The sequence below is a fragment of the Acartia tonsa genome, chromosome 10 (genome assembly GCF_053477335.1).
Source record: "Acartia tonsa isolate MP-2025a chromosome 10, ASM5347733v1, whole genome shotgun sequence".
In the NCBI taxonomy this organism is placed as follows: Eukaryota; Metazoa; Arthropoda; class Copepoda; order Calanoida; family Acartiidae; genus Acartia; species Acartia tonsa.
Window position 1 is genome coordinate 25,010,941 of NC_137269.1, and position 20,901 is coordinate 25,031,841.

At 32.1% G+C, this 20,901-nt stretch overlaps 1 protein-coding gene across 3 annotated transcripts in view; it reads right to left on the bottom strand.

Moving 5' to 3' along the window:
- LOC145329710 (bestrophin-4-like) overlaps positions 1–20,676 on the bottom strand; it is a 58,414-nt gene extending 37,738 nt beyond the window's left edge. For 2 of the 3 annotated variants that reach the window (XM_080174074.1, XM_080174072.1), the window contains exons 1-11: positions 20,526–20,676; positions 19,779–19,872; positions 17,643–17,693; positions 16,042–16,083; positions 13,615–13,660; positions 12,772–12,842; positions 10,991–11,006; positions 10,622–10,708; positions 9,706–9,786; positions 7,779–7,865; positions 6,957–7,024 (exon numbers count right to left, since the gene is read on the bottom strand). In XM_080174074.1, coding sequence (XP_080030200.1) covers positions 6,957–7,024; positions 7,779–7,865; positions 9,706–9,786; positions 10,622–10,708; positions 10,991–11,006; positions 12,772–12,842; positions 13,615–13,660; positions 16,042–16,083; positions 17,643–17,693; positions 19,779–19,872; positions 20,526–20,658 — 776 coding nt within the window. In that variant the 5' untranslated portion in view covers positions 20,659–20,676. Of the gene's footprint in view, positions 1–6,956; positions 7,025–7,778; positions 7,866–9,705; positions 9,787–10,621; positions 10,709–10,990; positions 11,007–12,771; positions 12,843–13,614; positions 13,661–16,041; positions 16,084–16,210; positions 16,253–17,642; positions 17,694–19,778; positions 19,873–20,525 lie in introns of all 3 variants that reach the window. The other variant, XM_080174073.1, reaches the window with a different exon arrangement.
- Between the last annotated feature and the right edge of the window lie 225 nt (positions 20,677–20,901).

Sequence of the window (20,901 nt, forward strand, 5' to 3'; positions counted from 1 at the left end):
AGTTTAATATTGTTGATGTTTACACAATATGGTATTTTAGCTTCTTTAGTTTTTTTCACTGGGTTAAGGTTTATTGTTATTTTTTCCCCTTTAACTTCTAATGAAATATTCATCTTGGTCATAAACGGGCGTCCTAGAAGGCTAATATTATCTTCCTTTAGTATATGAAAGTCAAGGAAAACTTTACCTACGTCGTCAAATATGCATGGTATTTTTTTACAGGATTCAACTTCTATGTTGGCTCCTTCTACCGAATTAAGGCGATATTGTTTGGCACTTTTTAGGAATTTGTATGTGGGGAGCAACTGTTTAAGTAAGTTGGCTGATATACAGTTGACTGCTGCCCCACAATCAAGTTCCGAAATGTGCCTCTGATTATTGATTAGATAGGGTACCTCGATTTTTTCGAGTACAGAAATGTTTGATTGAATAGTTTTGATTTTTAGGCCTTCTTCAATATTATTCAGATCAAACATTTTCTCATCTTTGTTACTGATCGTGCTTATCCACTCACTCAATTTTAACTTCCCATAATTAAAACAGTATAGCATAGTGCTTATACCCATTATTAACCATGGCGCAAAGTGACCAAGAGAGTTAATAAGCATTATCAGTAACAAAGTACTAATCAGTGTGTTTTCCTCTAGTTTATTTTTAATCTTTGATTTCATTTTATTGAATATGCTATTATTTTCTGGATCATTGTTTTCAATGTTTTCCTCTGATTTTTTGTATTGATCTATGTATTGTGTTTCAGAGAACAATGATTGGCTTAGGGTTACTGAATTGTCTGGAGTTTGTGCGTTATTCCCTTCAATATTTATTGTACCTTCTAATAAGGTAAATATATCTGTTTCTTTATCAGAGGTTTTGTCTGTTTGTTCGTCATTTAAGTTAATATTAGCAACTACGTATGCTAATTTTTCTATTTTTTCTTCTATATTGTCCGTATTATTATTTTCTTCAAATTCTTTAAAGATTTCGCTTAAATTGGTTAGATATTCTTCAGAATTTGTACTATTTGTACTTATATTGTCATCATTAATACAGTCCTCTTTGTCTGATAGAATACTAATATCGTCATCGCTATTGTTTATGAATTTTTCTAATTCATCTTTTATTTCCGCTCGACTCATATTACAGTTTTCCATTAGTAAGTCTGTATCATCAATGTCATATTTAAAAATGTCACTTGGCAATTCTTCATTGTCCTCGTTACTATTGTCTGTGTTTAATGATTCATTATCCGGATTGTTTTCTATTTTGTTTATATCTATTTGTTCGTCTTCTGATTTTTCATCAGACTGATTTGTTTGGACGTTATTATCATCCATATATAATGAAGGGGTTATTAGTGATTCGAGACTGCTTGTCCGACTATAATTGGGGGTGGACACGTTACTTGTAGTTATAGAAAACATATCATTAAATTCCTTATCGATTTTATTTACATGAATATTTAATGGTTCTAATAAGTTTTCCTCATCAATGTCCGAATTTTCGTCCTTATTTTTTGTTATCTCATGCGTTTTTTGATTTAGAATTTCAGTATCTTGTAATTCCTCAAAATTTAAGTTCGTGTTATTTAGACTTTTTCCTACTTGTTCTAATTGGTTTAATTCTATTATGTTATCTATTTTAGGTTGAGACGTTAATTCTGTGTTTGTATCTGGCTCCATGAGTGGAACGTGTTGAATATTATTTAATGGTGAGTTTTTTTCATTTATATTTTCTTGGCGGCAACCGCCGGGCATTTCCCAATAAGTGTCGGACATATTTACTTTATTTACATTAAGTTGGGCTTGTTGGGAGATGCTCGGCTGCCTATCTAGTTTTTTTCTGGGATATTGCAGTGATTTATGGGGTGGTGTCTACGGAATAAACCGTATTTTTCGCACCTCTTGCATGGATCTTGGCAAGGCGTCACCCCTTTAAAAATAGGACAAGTATCGGCAGCGTGGCTGTCCTGATTGCATAAGAGACATTTTAATTGTAGTCTTATAGCTGCTTCCATCCTTTTCTTTTCAACCCAATCCCTATTCTTTTGGCGCTGATCTGGGTCAGGATGTCGCATACAATGTTCCTCCAAATGTGTTTCTTTTGCACAATGAGGGCAAGGGGGGAATATTTTCCTTGGAGGCCTATAGTTTTGATTTTGGACTGGCTTATTTTGGTTTTCATTTGTGTCCACCTTTTTATCTTCAGTTATAGGCATTTGTTTAACTGGTTTTGGGTTAGACTTATTTTCCTTTTTTCCCTGTATTTGACCTATATTTGCCTTATTTTCGGGCCTTTCTTTATTTCTCCTTTTCCTTTCAATGGCTTGGTCAAAGAAAATTTTGTTAACACTAAACCAGTTTAGAATAACTTCAAGGTTGCAGTCTGGGGTGTTAGTTGCAGTTATAAAACTACTTTGCAAGTTACTAGGGATAAGATAATTATTCACTTTTTCCCTTAGCTTACTCATTTGAGCCTCTGGTGTCTGTCCAGTCTTTTTTAGCCACGCTGCCAAATTTATGGCACAAACATTAGGGCGATCCTCATCTTTAGGGGTGAATTTGTATGTATGGAACTTTTTCTCATAGTCCGAAGACGTAAGTAATTCACCTCCTATTGTTGTGATAATTTTGGTCACAAATTCAGTCCCTTTTAAGCTATTAGGATCTATTTCTAATTGGTCCATTTTATTTCGGGCCTCTGGGCTGAAATAATGAGCCAGAAGATTATTGTATGTTGAGTGTGTAAAAGGCCTTTTAAAGTCATTTATATATGAAAAGGATCCTACAAAGAGTATAGGATTAGTAGCTTCAGAAAAGGTGTTCGGTATCTTACCGAGCACCTTTATCTCTTTGCTAATTCTATAATGATCACATGGTCCTTTAACTAGTGATTTAGGCACAAGTTTTATAATTTTCTTTATATTAAGATCTACAGCTGAGTTAGTGGATGTTAGTAACTGCTTAAGTTGGTGAACTTGGCTATCTGATAGTTCTAATTGTTTTAACAGGTTGGTATTTTTCTCAGCTTTGGTTTTATAGCCATAGGAGCGTTCGTCATCGCTTGACGAACTGCTTTCTGACGAACTACTAGACCAATAATGTTTATCCTTTTTATTTTTTCTGTCTTTTTTTCTGTCATTGTCACTGTCTGTGCTACTATCGTCACTGCTATCTCCGTGACCTTTTCTCTCTCTTTGTTTGTTTTCTCTTTTTTTATTGCCTTTTTTATCTTTTTTATCATTTTTGTCATTTTTGTCATTTTTGTCATTTTTGTCATTTTTGTCATTTTTGTCATTTTTGTCATTTTTGCGGCGTTTGTCATTGTCCTTTCCACGTTGGTCCTTGCCGTGGTTTTTGTATTTTGTGTCTTGTCTGTCATTATCTGTTGTGTCATCTGTATCACTTCTGTCATTTTTGTGATACTTTTTTGTTTTTGTCTGTCTGACAGTTTCAGACTCACTGTCAGATGAATCACTGCTGTATGTGTCATATTTTGTTTGTTGCTTTTTTGTCTTGTTAGTTCTTTTTCTTTTATAGCTGCTGTCTGTATCTGACTGGTCACTAGGATCTTTATTGTGACTTTTTTTGTTTTTGCCTTTTTTATCTATTTTAGTTCTCTCATCTACGTCAGTTGCGTCATATTCAAATTCTGTGTAGTCTGATGGTAGGCCTCTAGCTTTTGGATATGAGTCAATGTCGTTTGGGATATTTTCTTTGATTGGTCTATTAGTTTTGTCTAGTTTTTCTTCCTTAATACGCGGAGGGGCTACTGGCCTATTCTCCTTGTGTACATCGGCTTGTACTGTAATGTTTTGTGTCCTGCTTTTTAATTTGTTAAATAGCGACATTGCGGTAGCGGAATTTATATTTTGACGAGACTCAGCTCTCTCAAGATATTGTATATCTCCGTCAAAATCGTTTGCACGGAGATATATTTCGCTACCGCTGGAATGTGCGTATTCTGGGTTAAATGGATATTGGTTAAAGGGATGATCTTCAATATATAGATCATCATCCAATGATTGTATATGATCTCTAACTTTGCTTGTCATTATAATTTTATTTTATTTTAGGTGTTGTTTTGCGATTATGTTGCCAGAGGCTGCCTTTGTCTGGGCCCTGACCTTCTTTCTACTTTATGTTGCCTTAGCTGTCCGTTTTGTTATAATGATCTGGTTCTATTTTGAATATTTATTGGTAAGTTTATATATGAATTACATTTGTATCCTACATTACTATTATTTTCTCGTTTTGGTCCTTTTGTGAGAATAGAATAGTAATTCCGGGGAGGTATTCACTTTTTTATCTATTTAGAAAAAATAGGTAAAAATGTGAAAAAATCGTATTTTGAAACAGCCTAATGTGTTATTCAAGTAAATAGGCCTTTTTTACTCAATTAGATTAGCTAGTTCCAAAATATCCCCCTCTGGAAAAAAATTTCTATTATTACTATGGTTACTTACTTTGATCGGGTGATGATGAAACCGGTAACGGAACCACTTCTGGGACGTCTCGCTGGTCCCGAGGAGCTAGATTTGTTAGTGTCACCTAGCTACAACTCTCACTTACTCGTAGATACAGCAGATTTAACCGTCCCGTCAGAAATATCAATGTATTTTTTAACCCTTTTGTACCATGTCCTAAATTTTAGGTCAGATTGAGACTAAGTTATTTATACTTTTTACACTTAGAGTCAGTCCGCCCTAAAACTATCAGTTTTCCTACTCAAGTTCTACTGCCAACCCTTATCCCTGGCCTTCAAAGTTTATTAAACAATATGTTAGGACGTTATTTCCTCTGGCCTGGGTTTTAACCCAGACGTATGTTTAATAAGCCAAAAGCGGAGGACATTCTGCTTTACATATTTATTAACAATATTGGGATTAAACCCTAAGATTAAATAAAAAGAAAAAATTCCATTTAAGTTTCAGTATTTTATTTACAGTTCTAAAATTCCAATTTAATTATTAAAGACTATTTCATTACAGGTTTTGTTGCTGTACGAGTTTACATCACAGAGGAACGGGCTTGCTGCAAGATTTAGAAATTGAACCTGAGATAGTGGTACCCTGAAAACTGATGATGTCTTCCCTTGTCTTCTCATATTTATAGACACCGTCAGTGAAAGTTTTTAATATGTGGAAGGTGAGCTAACCCTTTTTGTGATATATACCCGAACAATACAGTGAGAATTTTATAGTAAAAGTTAGCAAAATCACACATTTTATAGAAAAAATATTTAACATACACTATATCATTACTAATAATTTAAAATTACTGGTTTATCTACAATAATATCTAAAATGTTATCATTTTTATTTTTACATGTTAAAATCACAAATTTTGATAATCTATTTTTATTCGATTGTTATACAATTTTATTGATAATTGATATAATTTTTATACCTATCCATTTTCCAAAGAAGAAAAATACACTTTTTGTGGTAAATTTGTTGTTTTATGGAAACGTTTATCAAAGTAGAAAGTGTGTTTGTCTGTCCATTGCAATATGATTTTGTTTGCGCAAAAATAGAAGGTTGTAGCGCGTTTTATTCTAACTAGGCCATTTTAACATATCTGGATAAAACTGGATATAGAAACTGGATAGCGAATGTTTTATTTAAATGATTTTCATGTATGTTAAAGTGGAGTGTTCGTCCGAGTCTTTGTTATGTTGGGTGATTTTGTTTTATTTATGTTTTTAGGCCCAGTGAACAAAGACAGGGTCGAGTTCCACGGATTTTACTACTTTATTACTGTTATTTTATAACTTTCTCTTTTTCATAAAGGTCAAAGAAAAGTACTTGTTATTTTATAAAATAATTCTTAGAAACTGTTTTTTGGGTCATATACGACCCAGTTATAGAGATGCTTCGCTCAAAATATTGTACCTTATTGTAATAGGAATCAGTAATCTAAAAATTAGATTAATTGGATGATTTTATCACATAAAAAAGGTTAAAAATCAACATGTTTAAAATGGACGTACGGACATTCTGGTAACGATTATAGAGTTGCTACGCTTTCTAAACCGTACCTAACTACTACAGGAATCACCATGCAAAGTTTGAAATCGATAGAAAATTTCTAAATTAAGAAAAAAGCTATCCGTTACGGACGGATTGAGTTACCCTAATTATAAAAAAGCTTCGCTTTTAAAAATATAAGTTTTCATAAAGTAATAAAAATCATATAGCATATTTTAAAATAAAATATGTCCTCTTAAAAAAATATAATAAAAGCTTTTTTCATAATTTTTTTAATGGAAAGAAAAATTGCTATCTAAATGTAACTTTTTTGGTGTTATAATACTAACTTTTAAGGGAAAAAAAGGATATAGGTGATAAAATGATGACAACATTCATAAGTAGAGAAGCTGGCAATACGGACAAGGCGATTTTTAGATGTTGAAATCGAGAATAAAATTGTTCAAAAAAAATCATAAACTGAAGGACGTCCAAGAGGGGAGGTAAAGAGGTGATTACCCCCCCCCCCCCCCATACCTTGGGGGTGCGCTAGGTAACATTTTAGTTGGGGTATTTATCCCCCCAAAAAAATAATCCCTAAAAATTTCTTTTTTGGAATACTGATTCCTAGGACAACAAAGTACAATATTATATGCGAAGCATCTCTATAATCAAGTCCTAAAAATGTAAGTATGTCCTTAAACAATATCCTGTATTTAAGCAGTTTTTTATCAAATTAACTTTTAAAATTTTTTCTCCACTTTTATACACTTAAATTCTGATTATTCAGTTCTGACACTCTACAAGTTTTAATGTTCGTTTGTCGTACCGTTTCAGAGCTTCGCTTTTATGGATGCTGTCATAATTTATCATAATTGAGGTTGGAAGATTTATCATCCATAGTTGTAAGTATTATTAGAGTGGTAAGTGATCTTGCAGTAAAACAGACAGACAGATATTAGTTGCAAAGTAGCTTTGCTTCATAATTCACCTATTAGCGAGTTCAATATACTCGAAGCTGGATACCAAGTTGGCGTACACAGGAGCTTCTATTTTTACCTGAATAATGATAATTTGTCCACAGAGTAGCACAGAAAAAATAAGTTACAATATTATGATAAAAACGTATAGTTATATTGTAATTTTTATGAATGAATGCTTTACTACTCCTAAAAATAATTGCCAAAACAATAATTTATATTTGTTACATGTACAAATTGCTGAATTTGGCATATTTGTTATAAAGCTCCTTAAATTGTACACAATTTCTTTTTTATATCTTTGAAATTTTTTGAACAAAAAAGCTTTACTTTAGTAATCAATAAAAAAATATCCTAACATACCCCTTTGGCACGCCCATATTTCATATACATATCTGTATTATTCATAGTAAAAAGCACCCGGATAGTCTTTTTTTCCTGTGCCATAGTTTCTAAATGTTTGAACCTTAGTAGTTAGTCATGGAAAAGGAAGAGACACTTTTGTATTTATAGAGTAACTTTGCTGCTTATATATTTACGTAAATTGTTTATTTGACTTTATTATCACATTTGAGGGGTACTTGGTGGGGGGAGGAAGGGTGGCTGTTGAATTCAACCCTATCCCATTTTCAATGCTGTTTTCAAAAGTAAATAGAAAAAAATGTTAATGTTAATTTTTGTAGGGTTAGTGGTACCATCCCTCAAAATATATAAAAGAAAAACTTCTAAAGACCTTTGACAAATAATACTATAAATGAAAACCATACCGGTTCAGCGAGATCCTTTGGTACAGACAGACAGAGATCCTGTTACTTTTAAATAAGTATTTCTACCTTTCCCTCTTCCCTGGCCCTCTGAATCAGTTTCAGCGCCCACAAAACAGGGGTCCATGTACTTTCATGCGGCGTTTTGTGGTCAACCTGAAAATTTTAAATTTAGGGATGCTAGCTTTCTTCTTTTGCCTTAGGGGCACTAACCTTGCGGGGTTACCAAGTATAAAGGTACATGGCATTTCTACAACCGGCAGAAATACAGCTAGACGTTTTTTTGTGTAAAGCCATTATTTCTTTTTGTCTGCGGACATGTTTTTTTCAAATTTCATTACACTATCCCTGCTCGTCAACGAATTGACAATCTATATGTTAATATTCGATTAACCAAAGCAGAGAGAACATGAATTAATCTGACCTAAACAAATATTTTCTGTATTGTGGAAAATGGTTATTATTTTTTTTATTATTGCTCAGAACTGGTTTTAATCCATTGAAAAGTAATGGTATTTGAAGCCAAACTGGAATAAGGTTTCATTTTTTACTGTAAATAGATATTAAATAAAAATGTACAGAATATTTGGAATTAAAAAAAAAAACAAATAATAATATTAAACAAATAAATAAAATACTAAATATCATATTTTATTAAAATAATAAAATAAGCTAATAACAAAGTTGAAGGACTTTCTGTATTAAATAACTACCAGAAGCGTGGCTTCTCTTAGATTCGTCCACCCGTCCGTCTGTATTTTGTAACAAAAAAAGAACGCTGTACCTACTGTCTAACTTTAAAAAATGAAAATCATTAGTACATATTATAAAGTTTTGTATCGGCTCGACCCTAGAAGCCTCTAGGTGCATATTAGTGTAGGGGGATCGGTAGGCCAACCGTCCCCTTGCCATTTTTTAATGTAAAAAATGCAGGGATCGGCAGCCGCGCGTAAGCCGCGAGTAAGCCTCAGTGAAATCGTCATTTTATTTCTATAAAATTCAGATGGATGTATAAAACTTCTCTTTAGCAGACAATCCTTCTTTCTGGCATTTCTTTTTCTGCCCACAGCAGGTTTAAAACTGAGGCTTATGAGCGGCTGAGGCGCGGCTGCCGAACCCTGAAAAAATGTTATTTTTAAGAAGGGGGTCCAGGGCTGGCAGGATTGAGGTACCATTCCCAAAAATTGCATTTTATTATTCGGACATTATTATTTTCTTGTTTCAAATACAAAAAATATTATTTTCTAGTAAATTCTAAACAATTCTAAATTACGATCTTATTTTATAAGATACTAGCGGCTACGCCACATGAGGCCTCTAGAGGCACTTTAGGGAAACAAAAAAAAACAAAAAAAACATTTGAAAAAATCAAAGATTTTCTAGGAAGTTATATATTAACCCTTTTGTACTTCTTGTTATTAGTGGAAAAGCTTGGACGTCTAGAACTCCAAAAATCAACAAATGATATAAGAACAAGTCCAGTGAGGACATTGGACTGTTAACTACATTTTAGCAGCCAAAGTTTTATAATCACATTTTCTGATTACTATTGAAAACTCTGGGTATATACTTTTATTGTATTTGATTGGTTGGTTGGTAGTGTCCAAACATTTCAACCAACAATTTTAATCTAGATGAGGGTTTTTCATCAATGGCAATGTTCATCAATTTTGATTGGTTGGTAGTGTACAAACATTTCAACCAACAGTTTTAATCCACCTAAGGAGTCATTTTGTTTTTCATCAATGGGAATGTACATTAATTTTGATTGGTTGATAGTGCTCAAACGTTTGAACCAATTATTTTAATCTAGATGAGGGTTTTTCATCAATGGCAATGTCCATCAATTTTGATTGGTTGATTGTGTCCAAACATTTCAACCAACAGTTTTATACCAAATGTGTGGTAATTTTGATTATCATCAATTGGAGTGTACATCTAATTATCTTCCATTATCTTATCCCTTAAGATCCATGGTTTCAAAATAAATGTAAACCTTTGACAGCCGTTCAGCTTCCCTTGGGTTTAACAACTTTGCTGTGATCAGAGATTCCATGGTGGGAAACCGGTCTAGCACCTAAAATGATTATTTATCGCATCGTATCATAGACAGCTTTCCTTGGATATTAAAATGAAAAATTAAAACTAATTTTATAAGGCCATGTTTGGCCGAGTACACGGGTTTACAAAACTGTTATTAATTTTAAGATTTTATTTTAATATTCGTGGAAAGTTGTCTGTAATACGATGCTACAAATGATTTTTTCAATATGGCTGAAAACCAGATATTTTTTGGTTTAGAAGACATACTGATATATAATTTCTATTAGGCAGTTGCTCTTTATGTTAAGCTTTTTGGTATTAGCCTTATGTTAAATAAAAAGTAAAGGTATAGGATTCCAGGGTGGACTTCATTACGACATTTAAAATAGAACCTACTGCAGCTATGTAAGACGTGTGGCATTGATAGTAAAACTTTGGGGAAAAGCATTAGCTCTTAAACAGGCGCAATCAAATGGCATGAACAGTTATGACGTCAAGACGAAGGTTGTACAATCAAAAATTAGTTTAGATGAATAAAAAATAGACCTGAAAATTAAGTAATAAACTTTATTTAACAATGAAGTTTTTATTAAACTTATTAATTGATAGTTCTACGTTTTCAATTAGTATACTTTATTTAGCTATCTTTACCAATGGTTATATAATTATCGTGGATATTATGAAAGGAAAAAATTTTCATTAATAATGCTGCTAACATGGACATCACTTATTGGTCAGTTCGTTCATATAATAGAGGAGGAAATTGCGTGAAGGGGGTGGAATCGTTATTTTAGCCAGCTACCAGGTTCCCTTTATTAGAGTGCTTGATAATATGGATTAAGATCCAAGTAAAAAAATGCATTTTTTACCTTCCTCGAAACAAGCCTATAGACCAGAATGGTGGACAAATTGACGTATCTCATTACTGTGCGTCGCAGATTTTTCTTGAAGGAATCCTTAAAATAGGATAGAATAATGATTATCAGATTAGATTAAAAGATCACTAACTAGCGCTGGACTAATATGGTTCTCCTTCGCAGTGAGGCTTATCAAAGGTCCAAATAAAAATCTTAAATGAAAGTGGAGGTTCGACTTCATTTTGTGAGAGGATACCTAATAATACCCCCCCCCCCTTGGATAAAAAGCTCTAGAATCACCCCCCCCCCTAATTTTTTTACTTTTCCTTAGGCCAAAACGACTTGTAAAAAAAGTATTTAATATGATGCGGAAAACATTACCTTGCCTGCGCAGTAGCTAAAAAATCCTCCTTTTATTAATATTTATAAAATATCAAAAAAAACAAATATTATATTAAACCAGCAAATATTAGTATAGAAAATGATATGCAAAGATCTAGGGATACGGCATAAAAAAAGTAACAGGATGTCTAGGTGTCTGTGTGTGTGTGTGTGTGTTTGTACCGAAGGATATTGCTAACCACTAGACCAATTTGGCTAAAAGTAATATTTAAATTTAGAAATTAGATAATCTAAAAATATAATTTTTATAATCAGGCATTATTATAATTGTCATTTAAAAAAAATAAAAATTTGTAATACAGTAAAAATATAAATGTAAAATGTCTATCTGTATTTCTAATAAAACAAAAAAAATCTCTCACTCTTTTATGACAAATTATTTTCAAAATTATTTAAGAATTCTTATTTCTCAAATTCCTGAAAACATGAATAAATTATATAATTGGATATTATTTTATTATTTTAACTAAAGTGGAAAAATTTGGTTCAATATAATTTATTAGCTGAATGTTTGCGTAGTTATTTTTTAAAAAACAAGGATGACAACATCAATAAAGTGAAGCTCTAAAACGGTACGACAAACGAACATTAACACTTGTAGAGTGTCAGAACTGAAAAATCAGAACATAAATATATAAATGTCGAATCAAAATTTTAAGTAAATTTGTTGAAAAACTACAGGATAATGTTTAAGGACATACTTACGTTTTTAGGAATTGATTATAGAGATGCTTCGCTCATAAAATTGTACTTTGCTGTCTTAGGAATCAGTTTTCCAAAAATCAGATGAATCGGATAATTTTATCACATTAAAATTTGTTGTCAATCAACATGATTAAAATGGACGTACGGACATTCTGGTAACGATTATAGAGTTGCTAAGCTTTCTAAATCGTAACTAACTAATACAGGAATCACCATGCAAATTTTAAAATCGATGGGATAATTCTAACATGTCTAAATTAACAAAAAAAAATATATTCGCTCTAGACGGACGGACGTACGGATCGACCCTCATTATAGAAAAGCTTCGTTGAGCGTCGGGGAAGTGACGAGTTCCAATCTCGGCTCTCAACACTGCGTCATAAGTAAAGACCTTAAAAATGGTTCCTGCTTTTAACTTTTTAGGGTAGGGTACCTCTAAGCTCCATAGAGAAATCGGCCCTGAAAAAATACCCCAAAAGAGAGAAAAAAAAGTTGGAGCATGTCGAATTATCCCCTCCCCTCAAAGCCTCTAGGAGCGTAGCCGCTAGTTCATATTAAAATGAATAAAATAAATTGTTTATATACAAGTGTAAATATCGGATATATATTTTTTTAACTTTATTTATTATTGTATTATTGTGATCTGAATAGAATTAATTATTTCAGAATGACATTTGAAATACCTAGATAAATAGCATTTCATGACAGGAAAAAATAAGCTTAAAAGCATTTTTATTTTTTATAGATATCTTTTCATATCTTTAAAAATCTGGCAAAATTTTTGGGGACGGATTCTCTTTCAGGGCGATTTGGGATAGTAGAGGTATCCTCCCCCAAAATAGTTATAAATCTTCCCTGTGCCTATAAGAAGCTTCTCTGTGAAGCAAAACCCTATTGGCCCAGTGGTTAGCGAGATCCTAAGACCAACAGCATGTTACTTTTTATATTAGGATAACATTGTATATTTTTTTTTATCCAAGCGCAACTGATAAATTTAAATATTAAGATAAAATATAGTAAAGAACAACTTATATGAAATTGTAAAGGAGGCTTTCCTGACAAGTTTCAGGGCTAATCTGTCCGGGAAGGGTAGAGATGTGAACATGTCCCACCACCGAGATACAACCTAGAAAAAGAATAGGTCATAGGTTCGAATTTCTGCCCAAACTGCGTCATTAATAAAGAAATCCAAAATTGTACCTACAGCTCCTATTTCAGATGTGCGATATAAAGAGTAACACTAACTATAAGACAATGGCAAATTACGAAAACAAGAAAAATTTGGTATAGTCACATTCGGGACCTAGTTATAGTGTAGCTGTCCTGTAATTAACCAAAATCTGGTGCATTTCACGGTAAAAGGTTCCTGGGATATTTTATCTCAAAAAAAACTATAAACTTTAAAGACTGCTAACTGCCAAACGGCTAAACGGCATAATAAGGCATATAAATAATCTATAATAGCCAAGATCTAATGCTAATGATACACAGGGAGATAGCATCGTATTGTTTTCAGTTTTCTACGAATATAAAAATTGGCTTTAACCTTATAATTGTACATTTTATATCCGCGGAACGCTGGTTATAATACAATGCAAGAAAAAACTATTCTTGCATTTATGCTCGCTACGAGATAACTGGCTATTTAAGAATATGTGTAGGCCTTCTTCAGTGGGTTATAGTGGTGTACAAACATTCAGCCGTTTGACCAATAGCACAGACTTTAATTTTCATTTTTTAAGGTAATCGATCCTAGGAACATGTGAAGATAATCGATCCCAGAAATATTTGAAGATAATCGATCCCAGAAATATTTGAAGATAATCGATCCCAGAAATATTTGAAGATAATCGATCCCAGAAATATTTGACCAGATCTATCTAAAATGGTAATCTAACCTGTTGTACGTAGAAGCCAACCAGGAAAGAAAGAGGAATTCGATCGCTTACAAAATCATTGATTTTTAGACATTAATTATACACGCGTTCAATTTCAAATTTGGTAATTTTTTTAGCAACGAAGTTACTCTACAATTTTATATTTGTTGATACCAGTCATATTCACAAAAAGAGGCATACAAACTAATAGGAAAGATATAGGAATCTGAGAATTTGCTGTGTGGTTATTGTCCAGTAATATCTCAAAAACCAGTAGTCCAATATTTTTAGAGAATCTCTGTTTAACTCCTTTTATTTTTTGTGGATGGTAACTTAAACCTAAACCAGAGTTTTAGCCCCGAGAAAACACAAAAATGACACGTGGGTATAAAAAAATGGAAAGCATGACTATTATTATTAAATATATAAAAATATTGGAAACGAGAATTCTTGTTAAAATGAAAATTTTCCAATTCGAAATTAATCTTCACTTAACTGTACTTCAAAAATTATTAAAAATTATGAGAGTCTTATTTTCATAAGAATTTAAAATTATCTAAATTTATGGATAATAGGAATAAGGTATTAAATTATTTATCATAGGCTCACAAACATACAGACTCACATAATATTATTGTATACAGAAAAGTGGGTCTTACGTATGTCCGTTTTTCCGTACGTCACAGTTAGCTCTTTAAGTTTATTTGGGCTTGTCAGAATTGTCCTTTTTAAACTTTGGCTGAATATTCATATAACATTTCGGTACAATTTTAAAGCGTGGCAACTCAATAATCGTTAAAGAAAGTCCATTTATAACATGCTATTTTTTCTTTTTAACAACAATCTTTTGTATGATATAAGTTTTGATATCATACGTTCATGTTCATATTCGTTTGTTCTACATTATGATTTCATAGCTCGCTGTCATCCTTGTTTTGTAAAATCTATATATGCAAAAATAAAAAAAGAATATTTTAATTGGAATCCAAACAAAAATAGTCAATATTTCGCTACTATTTTAAATAACCGTTCTTGTAAAAAAAAAGTGTATCGCCCCATTTCTAACTAACAAAGATGACAACATCCATAAAAGCAAAGCTTAACAAACAAAGTTTTTGTATTAAACATGACTTAGAAGTCTTAACAAAACAAATCCGCGTATAAATACAGGATCCTTAATATGGACATAATTTTAGATTTAATTAGAGATGCTTGTAACATGTAACATTTACCTTGTCATTAGAATCCACATTTAAAACCTTGTGAATAGGATCTTATCAGGATTTTTTTCCGTACCGTAAAAAATCATGTTTAACCCTTTCAGATCGGGCCCCAATTCCCACCTTAATAGATCGGGCTCCTGGTACAGATAAAGACGTAAAATTTTTTTCTGGTGGTTCATGTGTATTTTTAGAGAAAATTACTTTTTCTAGTCATAGCAGTCAGACCGCTCCTTAGCCGCTTTTTAGCGACCAGCCGCTAAATTTTAAAACAGCTGTAGAGCGGCCAATTTTGTAGCTAGGATGACCAAATTTTAGGACGAATTTTTATTTTTCATAATAAAAAAATTACTTTTTCTGATCATCGCCGAAAAACGGCAAATAACGGAAACCGCCATTTTCGGCGGTTACGGCGGTAAAACGGCGGTTGGCGGCGCAAATTAATAATTTTATCTGTTTACTATTGATCAAGGATTTACCAAAAAAAATTATAGGTCTCTAGCTGTAATAGAAGCCACGATATTCATGATATATGTCTGTAGTAAAAGCCGGACAAAAATCGGTCATAAAGTCGGTCAGGGAGCGGTCAAACGGTCATAACACCACTTTTCTCAGAAGGTCATTGATATCTAAGTATTCACCAAAAAATTTTTAGGTTTCTACCTTATACACAAAAGTCATAATGTAGAAATTAAGATTTATTTAGAATTTTTTCTATTTTTTTTGCTACCCAACCGACTTTGACCGGACACTACGACCGACACAGACCAGATATCCTAATAAAATCAACTCTTGCCGACGTATAATTACTAAACTTAAAAAGTCATGAAGTTACAGCTCTCCATCTTACCTACAAAAAAAATGAGATTGAAAAAACTAGAGGGGGGGGCTCTTTGAGCCCACCCCCCCCCCCCCTCCCCGATCTGTAAGGGTTAAGTCGCATGCACAGCGATTTACTAGGGGATGTAAAAAAGAGGATGGCAAAAATTCCCAATTTAAAGTTTAAGGGGGGGTTGTTGACACCTCTAAACACACAACCCAATTTTTAAAACGGACATTCTGGTAATATAGAGTTGCTACGCTTTCTAAATTGTACCTATCTATTACAGGAATAATGTTAATGCAAATTCTGACATACCACATAACTATTAACCGTAACGCACGGACGGACCGAACCTGCAATGTAGTAAAGCTTTGCTTGTGACAAATTTATGAAAAAATCGAATGCCTGTAACGATCCATATACACACAAAACAACTCAAAGTTTTGTCTTAAACAAAATACCAAAATTTAAAAATATATGTATTTACATATTTTGAATTATGTATAAAACTAGTGTATGTAAAAATAATGTAAAAAACTAGTGTATGTAAAAATAATGTAAAAAAATGTTGTGCCTGTATTTATTCATGTACACACAAAAGAGCTCAAAATTTTGTCTAAGAAAATTAATATTATTATACAGTATGACACATAAAAAACTATGTAGCCTAAATGTCTTTACGTTTAAACAAGACTAAAAACGGTCATAAGTCATGAAAAGGTGTTTATAAGATGGATAAAAAATGTTCTAGTGTACAATTTATTTAAAGTACAAAATAGTAAATTTATTTTTTCACTATCTAATAGGTAACATTGAGAATTAGGAAACTAAAAATAATAAAAGGGTTAGTCCTATATATCAAGTTAATTATAAAATTCAGGTATCAACTTTAATTAAAGTTAATCTCAGCCTTTTATTCTATTTTTTATATGCTAAGTAATAAAGTCTACAACAGCGCAAATAAATATTTCTTTTATGTGTCATACTGTAAACAGAGTGATTAAAATGAACATTTTCCATAATTCAAAAAGATCAAAATATTTCAATGTTGTCCTATTCCAAAAATCATTATAACTAAAAAGTTGAATAAAAAGAGATAATGTTTTTACATTCGAAAAAATTATTTCATTCTATGGAAAAATGCACTTCTAACTCTGTGAAATTTAAGTTAAGCTAATCTACAAAAAAACATTTTTAAAAGTGTGTGTTTTTTGTGAAAAAATTTTTTTAAAAAATTTGGTGAATGAAAATCAAAAAAAAAGTTCATAAATAAATAAGAAATTATATGTGATATTTAAAAATTGGTTAATTCAAATCATAAGGGATAAGACAATGGACAATAAATTGGCGAAGAAACTTTGTTACTCTTATTAAATCTTGATTAGCATATTCAAACTATCACTTTTTAAACTTTTCAACCAATAATTTGTATCTACATTTGTAATTTAGTTTATCATCATTGAGGATCAATTTATTGTCTATTGTCTTATCCCTTAAGATCCCTGAAATAGGTGTGCATGCAATTCTGCATATCATCACATTCTTATAAATAGCAAAAATGTAGGGATGTGATATTGTTGTATAATATTAGTATGATGGATAAGACAATGGACGATAGATTGATGTACATCCCCAGTGATCCTGAACAAAATAACCCTATAGAATATCCAATTGTTTCTTGTTTGATTCAACCAATCAAGCTTTAATAAAAGTCCCCAAAGTTTAACACATTAATAAATAATTTATAGTCCATTATCCTTTCCCTCCCTGGTGGTAACTTAAAAAGTAAATTTCAAACTGTTGTAATTCAAAAGGGAATAAATTTTTAGGACTCGGCAGCCGCGCGCCAGCCGCGTGTAAGCCTCAGAAAAATTTTCACATTATAACTTTAAAATTCAGCTGGATGTCTAAACCTGTGTGTTTAAATTTGAAGCTGAGGCGCGGCTGCTGAGTCATACAATGTTTTAAAAAATTGTCACAAATTTGCCCCCCAAAAAATGTCTCACCTGTGGGTTTGGTTGGCGTTCTCTGCACATAGAACATAGTGGTATATTAAACTAAAATATAAAACAAATATGTAAACATCCAGAAAATCGATGCTTTAAAATCAGACAGGCAAACAAATATCCACACTTGTGGAATGTTATAGCTTCTTTAAAAAAAACATAGATTTATACGTCTAAACGAAATTGTTTTTTAATTTGTAGCAATATTGTCTGAATACTGTTTAAGGACACACTTATATTTTATTACTTTTCTTCTCTAGGCTGTGAGTCCGCAATGCATTTTGGGGGAAATGTGATTTTCTGGGCTGCTATTCAATATAGACGGCTGTAAATTCAACATACCAATGAGCATCCAGTAAATATAACTTACATGTTCCGTCGGTCTGTCAGTTATGCTACACAAGAATAAATTTCTATTTCTATTTCTAGCACCTGCAGAGAAAATTGCCTGAACATGCGGGGCAATTAACTTACCTAAATTAACCTGTCAAAAGCTACTGTAAAAATACGACAAAACGCCCCCTAAGAGGCGTTGCTACGACTGAGACTATAACCGAATAAAATAGATATTAAAACATATAAAAACACATGAAATGAAAGGTTTCGTTATTTTTCCAATGAATTTATTCTTGACCGACCACATAACATCTGCTCTTAAAATGACTTTGGTTTAGTTTTCATTATTTATATTAAATTTATGTGTAGGCGAACTTTGTACTATCTGCAAAATATTTACTTGATACAATATGCTTGATATGAATCAATGGAAAATAATCGTAGATTTGATTATTAAATTTTGTGTTAATATCTAACAATTGAAAAATTAGACATTAAATATTATTTGTACTATAGTTAACTAAAACATTAATTTGGTTCGAAAAAAAAATAATTGAATATTATATATTTTATTTTTCGTTAAATTCATAAGTGTAGGATGAAAAGCAACAAGGACAATTACGAAATTACAATGGCGAAGCTGAGTGAATCAAATTAAACAATCAACCATTGAGAGAATTAGAGAAATAAGAAAGAAGAATCAAAAAACAGAAAGTTTTTTTTCTAAAGATCTGGTGCTTTTAAAGCTTACTCCTAAGGGTATACTGTATACTAATTTGCGACTATATGTGTTAAAAGTTTCTTCTGTCTTACATACACACACTATTAGGACTTGATTATAGAGATGCTTCGCCCAATGTTCAGATTAATAGATTAATAACATCAAAAATAACAGTTAAAAATCAGTTTGTCTCAAATCGACGTACAGACTTTCTGGTAATGAGTATAGAATTGCTACGATTCAAAGATAGTAATTTATTGTTATTTGCATCATCATCCAAAGTTTCAAATCGACATGACAATTCTAACATGCCTAATTAACTAAAAGAGCTAGCTGTGACGCACTGTCGGACGGACATACTGACCCTAATTATAGAAAAGCTTCGTTTTTAAAAAAAATATCTTTAACAGATGAATAATCGTTATGGAATAGGGGAAACAAATAATTGTAGGAGACGTGTTTCATGTCAAAACAATACGCATTCGTTAAAAAGCGGATGTTACCTAACTTTCGTAGTAAAAACAAAAATAGAATAATATTTACTTAGCAAGATTATAGTATTATGTATTAGATTACCAGAATATTTTTTGTTGCTATGAAACGTTTTAATTTTGACAAGATTTTAGTACAAAAAAATGAAAACAAGTTAATTTAAACAATTAAACAGACAGACAACTGAGTAGATATTCATCGGTGAGACGAATCTGAGCAGTAAAAATTAGCTTTCTATCTTTAATAACAATAGAAAAATACGTTTTCCTAGCTTGATGTCCTTCAAAGTATTACAGGTAGACTGACGGAGTATTACAAAGTAAATGGTAGGCCACTAACACTTTAAGCCTCGTATCTTGGATAACAGCCGAGTAAATCACATTCTAACATTAAATTCAATATGTTTCTAGTAATAGATATACAGTTGCTAAGCTTTCTAAACTTTGCCTAATTCTTATGGGAATCATAATGCCAAGTTTGAATTCGATGTAGTAGGATGATTTTAACATGAATAAATAACGATAACGTACGGATGGACATATCGACCAAATATGTTGAAAAACTTCGCTTATAAAAACTATTTATACCTTATAATAAAATATGGAACAATAAAGCAGATAATATTATGAAATATTTGTTTAAAAACAGATCCTCTCCAATGTGCCATTAATGTTATGAATCCTGCAAAAAAAAAATATTGTTATTCGGCATCATATTGTACATTTACATGTTTAAAAGTATATATATTCAAAATAATACATATTTGTAAATTTATAACACCACAAACAAAGGCGCCATAGTGCTTCCCTAGTGTTTTCTTGTAATATTTATTTTGAGTTAGGTTAGGTTAAGTAAAGGTTTGGAGCATCCCGTAGGGCTATTGTCCAGCAGGACTATTGCTTGGCTAGATACCATTTTTAAAAAAAAATTATATAAAACCATATATATTCATAGACACAGTGTTTCGCCCTTTTAGGGCTCATCAGCATGGCTCAATTCATCAGAGTTAATTTTGCACGTAGCGGGGCTTAAACCGGCAACCTTTAGATTACCAGGCCAACACCCTACCCATTGCTACCCCATGACGAGTCAGGAATGAAATTTCAACCAGAGAGCTCAACCAACTTATGATGAGTTTGGGGCCTTGCACTTTTGGCTAATTATTTAGTACGGTTTTCATTCCCATGAGAGTGCTCTAGTCAGCCTAATACATATTGGTATACTTAGAGCTTAGAATTTTTTTTAAAGAGTTTTGGATGAGGTGGGTTTGACACTCACTTCGGATCTAAACCTTACTCACAGCCCCCCTCCAGCACGCTTATGCCTAGTCGTACCTGTCATCCTGGAGGTAGTTTCAGCATAGTTGTTCTCATAAATATTCCGAGACTGCTTGTTAAACTCAGAATATTTGTCAGGATCATAAAATGTGTCGAATCCGTCGAAATAGTTGCGCGGGTCAGGCTTCATTTTTGTTCTTGTTTTTGTTAGCCTGAAATTTTTTCACTGATAATTATTTTTCAGTCTTTTTCAGAAGGGAGGGGACATTGGGTTGTTTATTTCACTAATTCTCGAAGTTTTATAATAACGTTTTCTTAGTCGTTGGCTTATTTATTAAATTTTGATTAATTGGTTCATTAAGTACAGTGACCAGACGTTTCAATCGCTAATTATAATTTACCAATGGGGTAATTTTATGTATCATCATTGGTG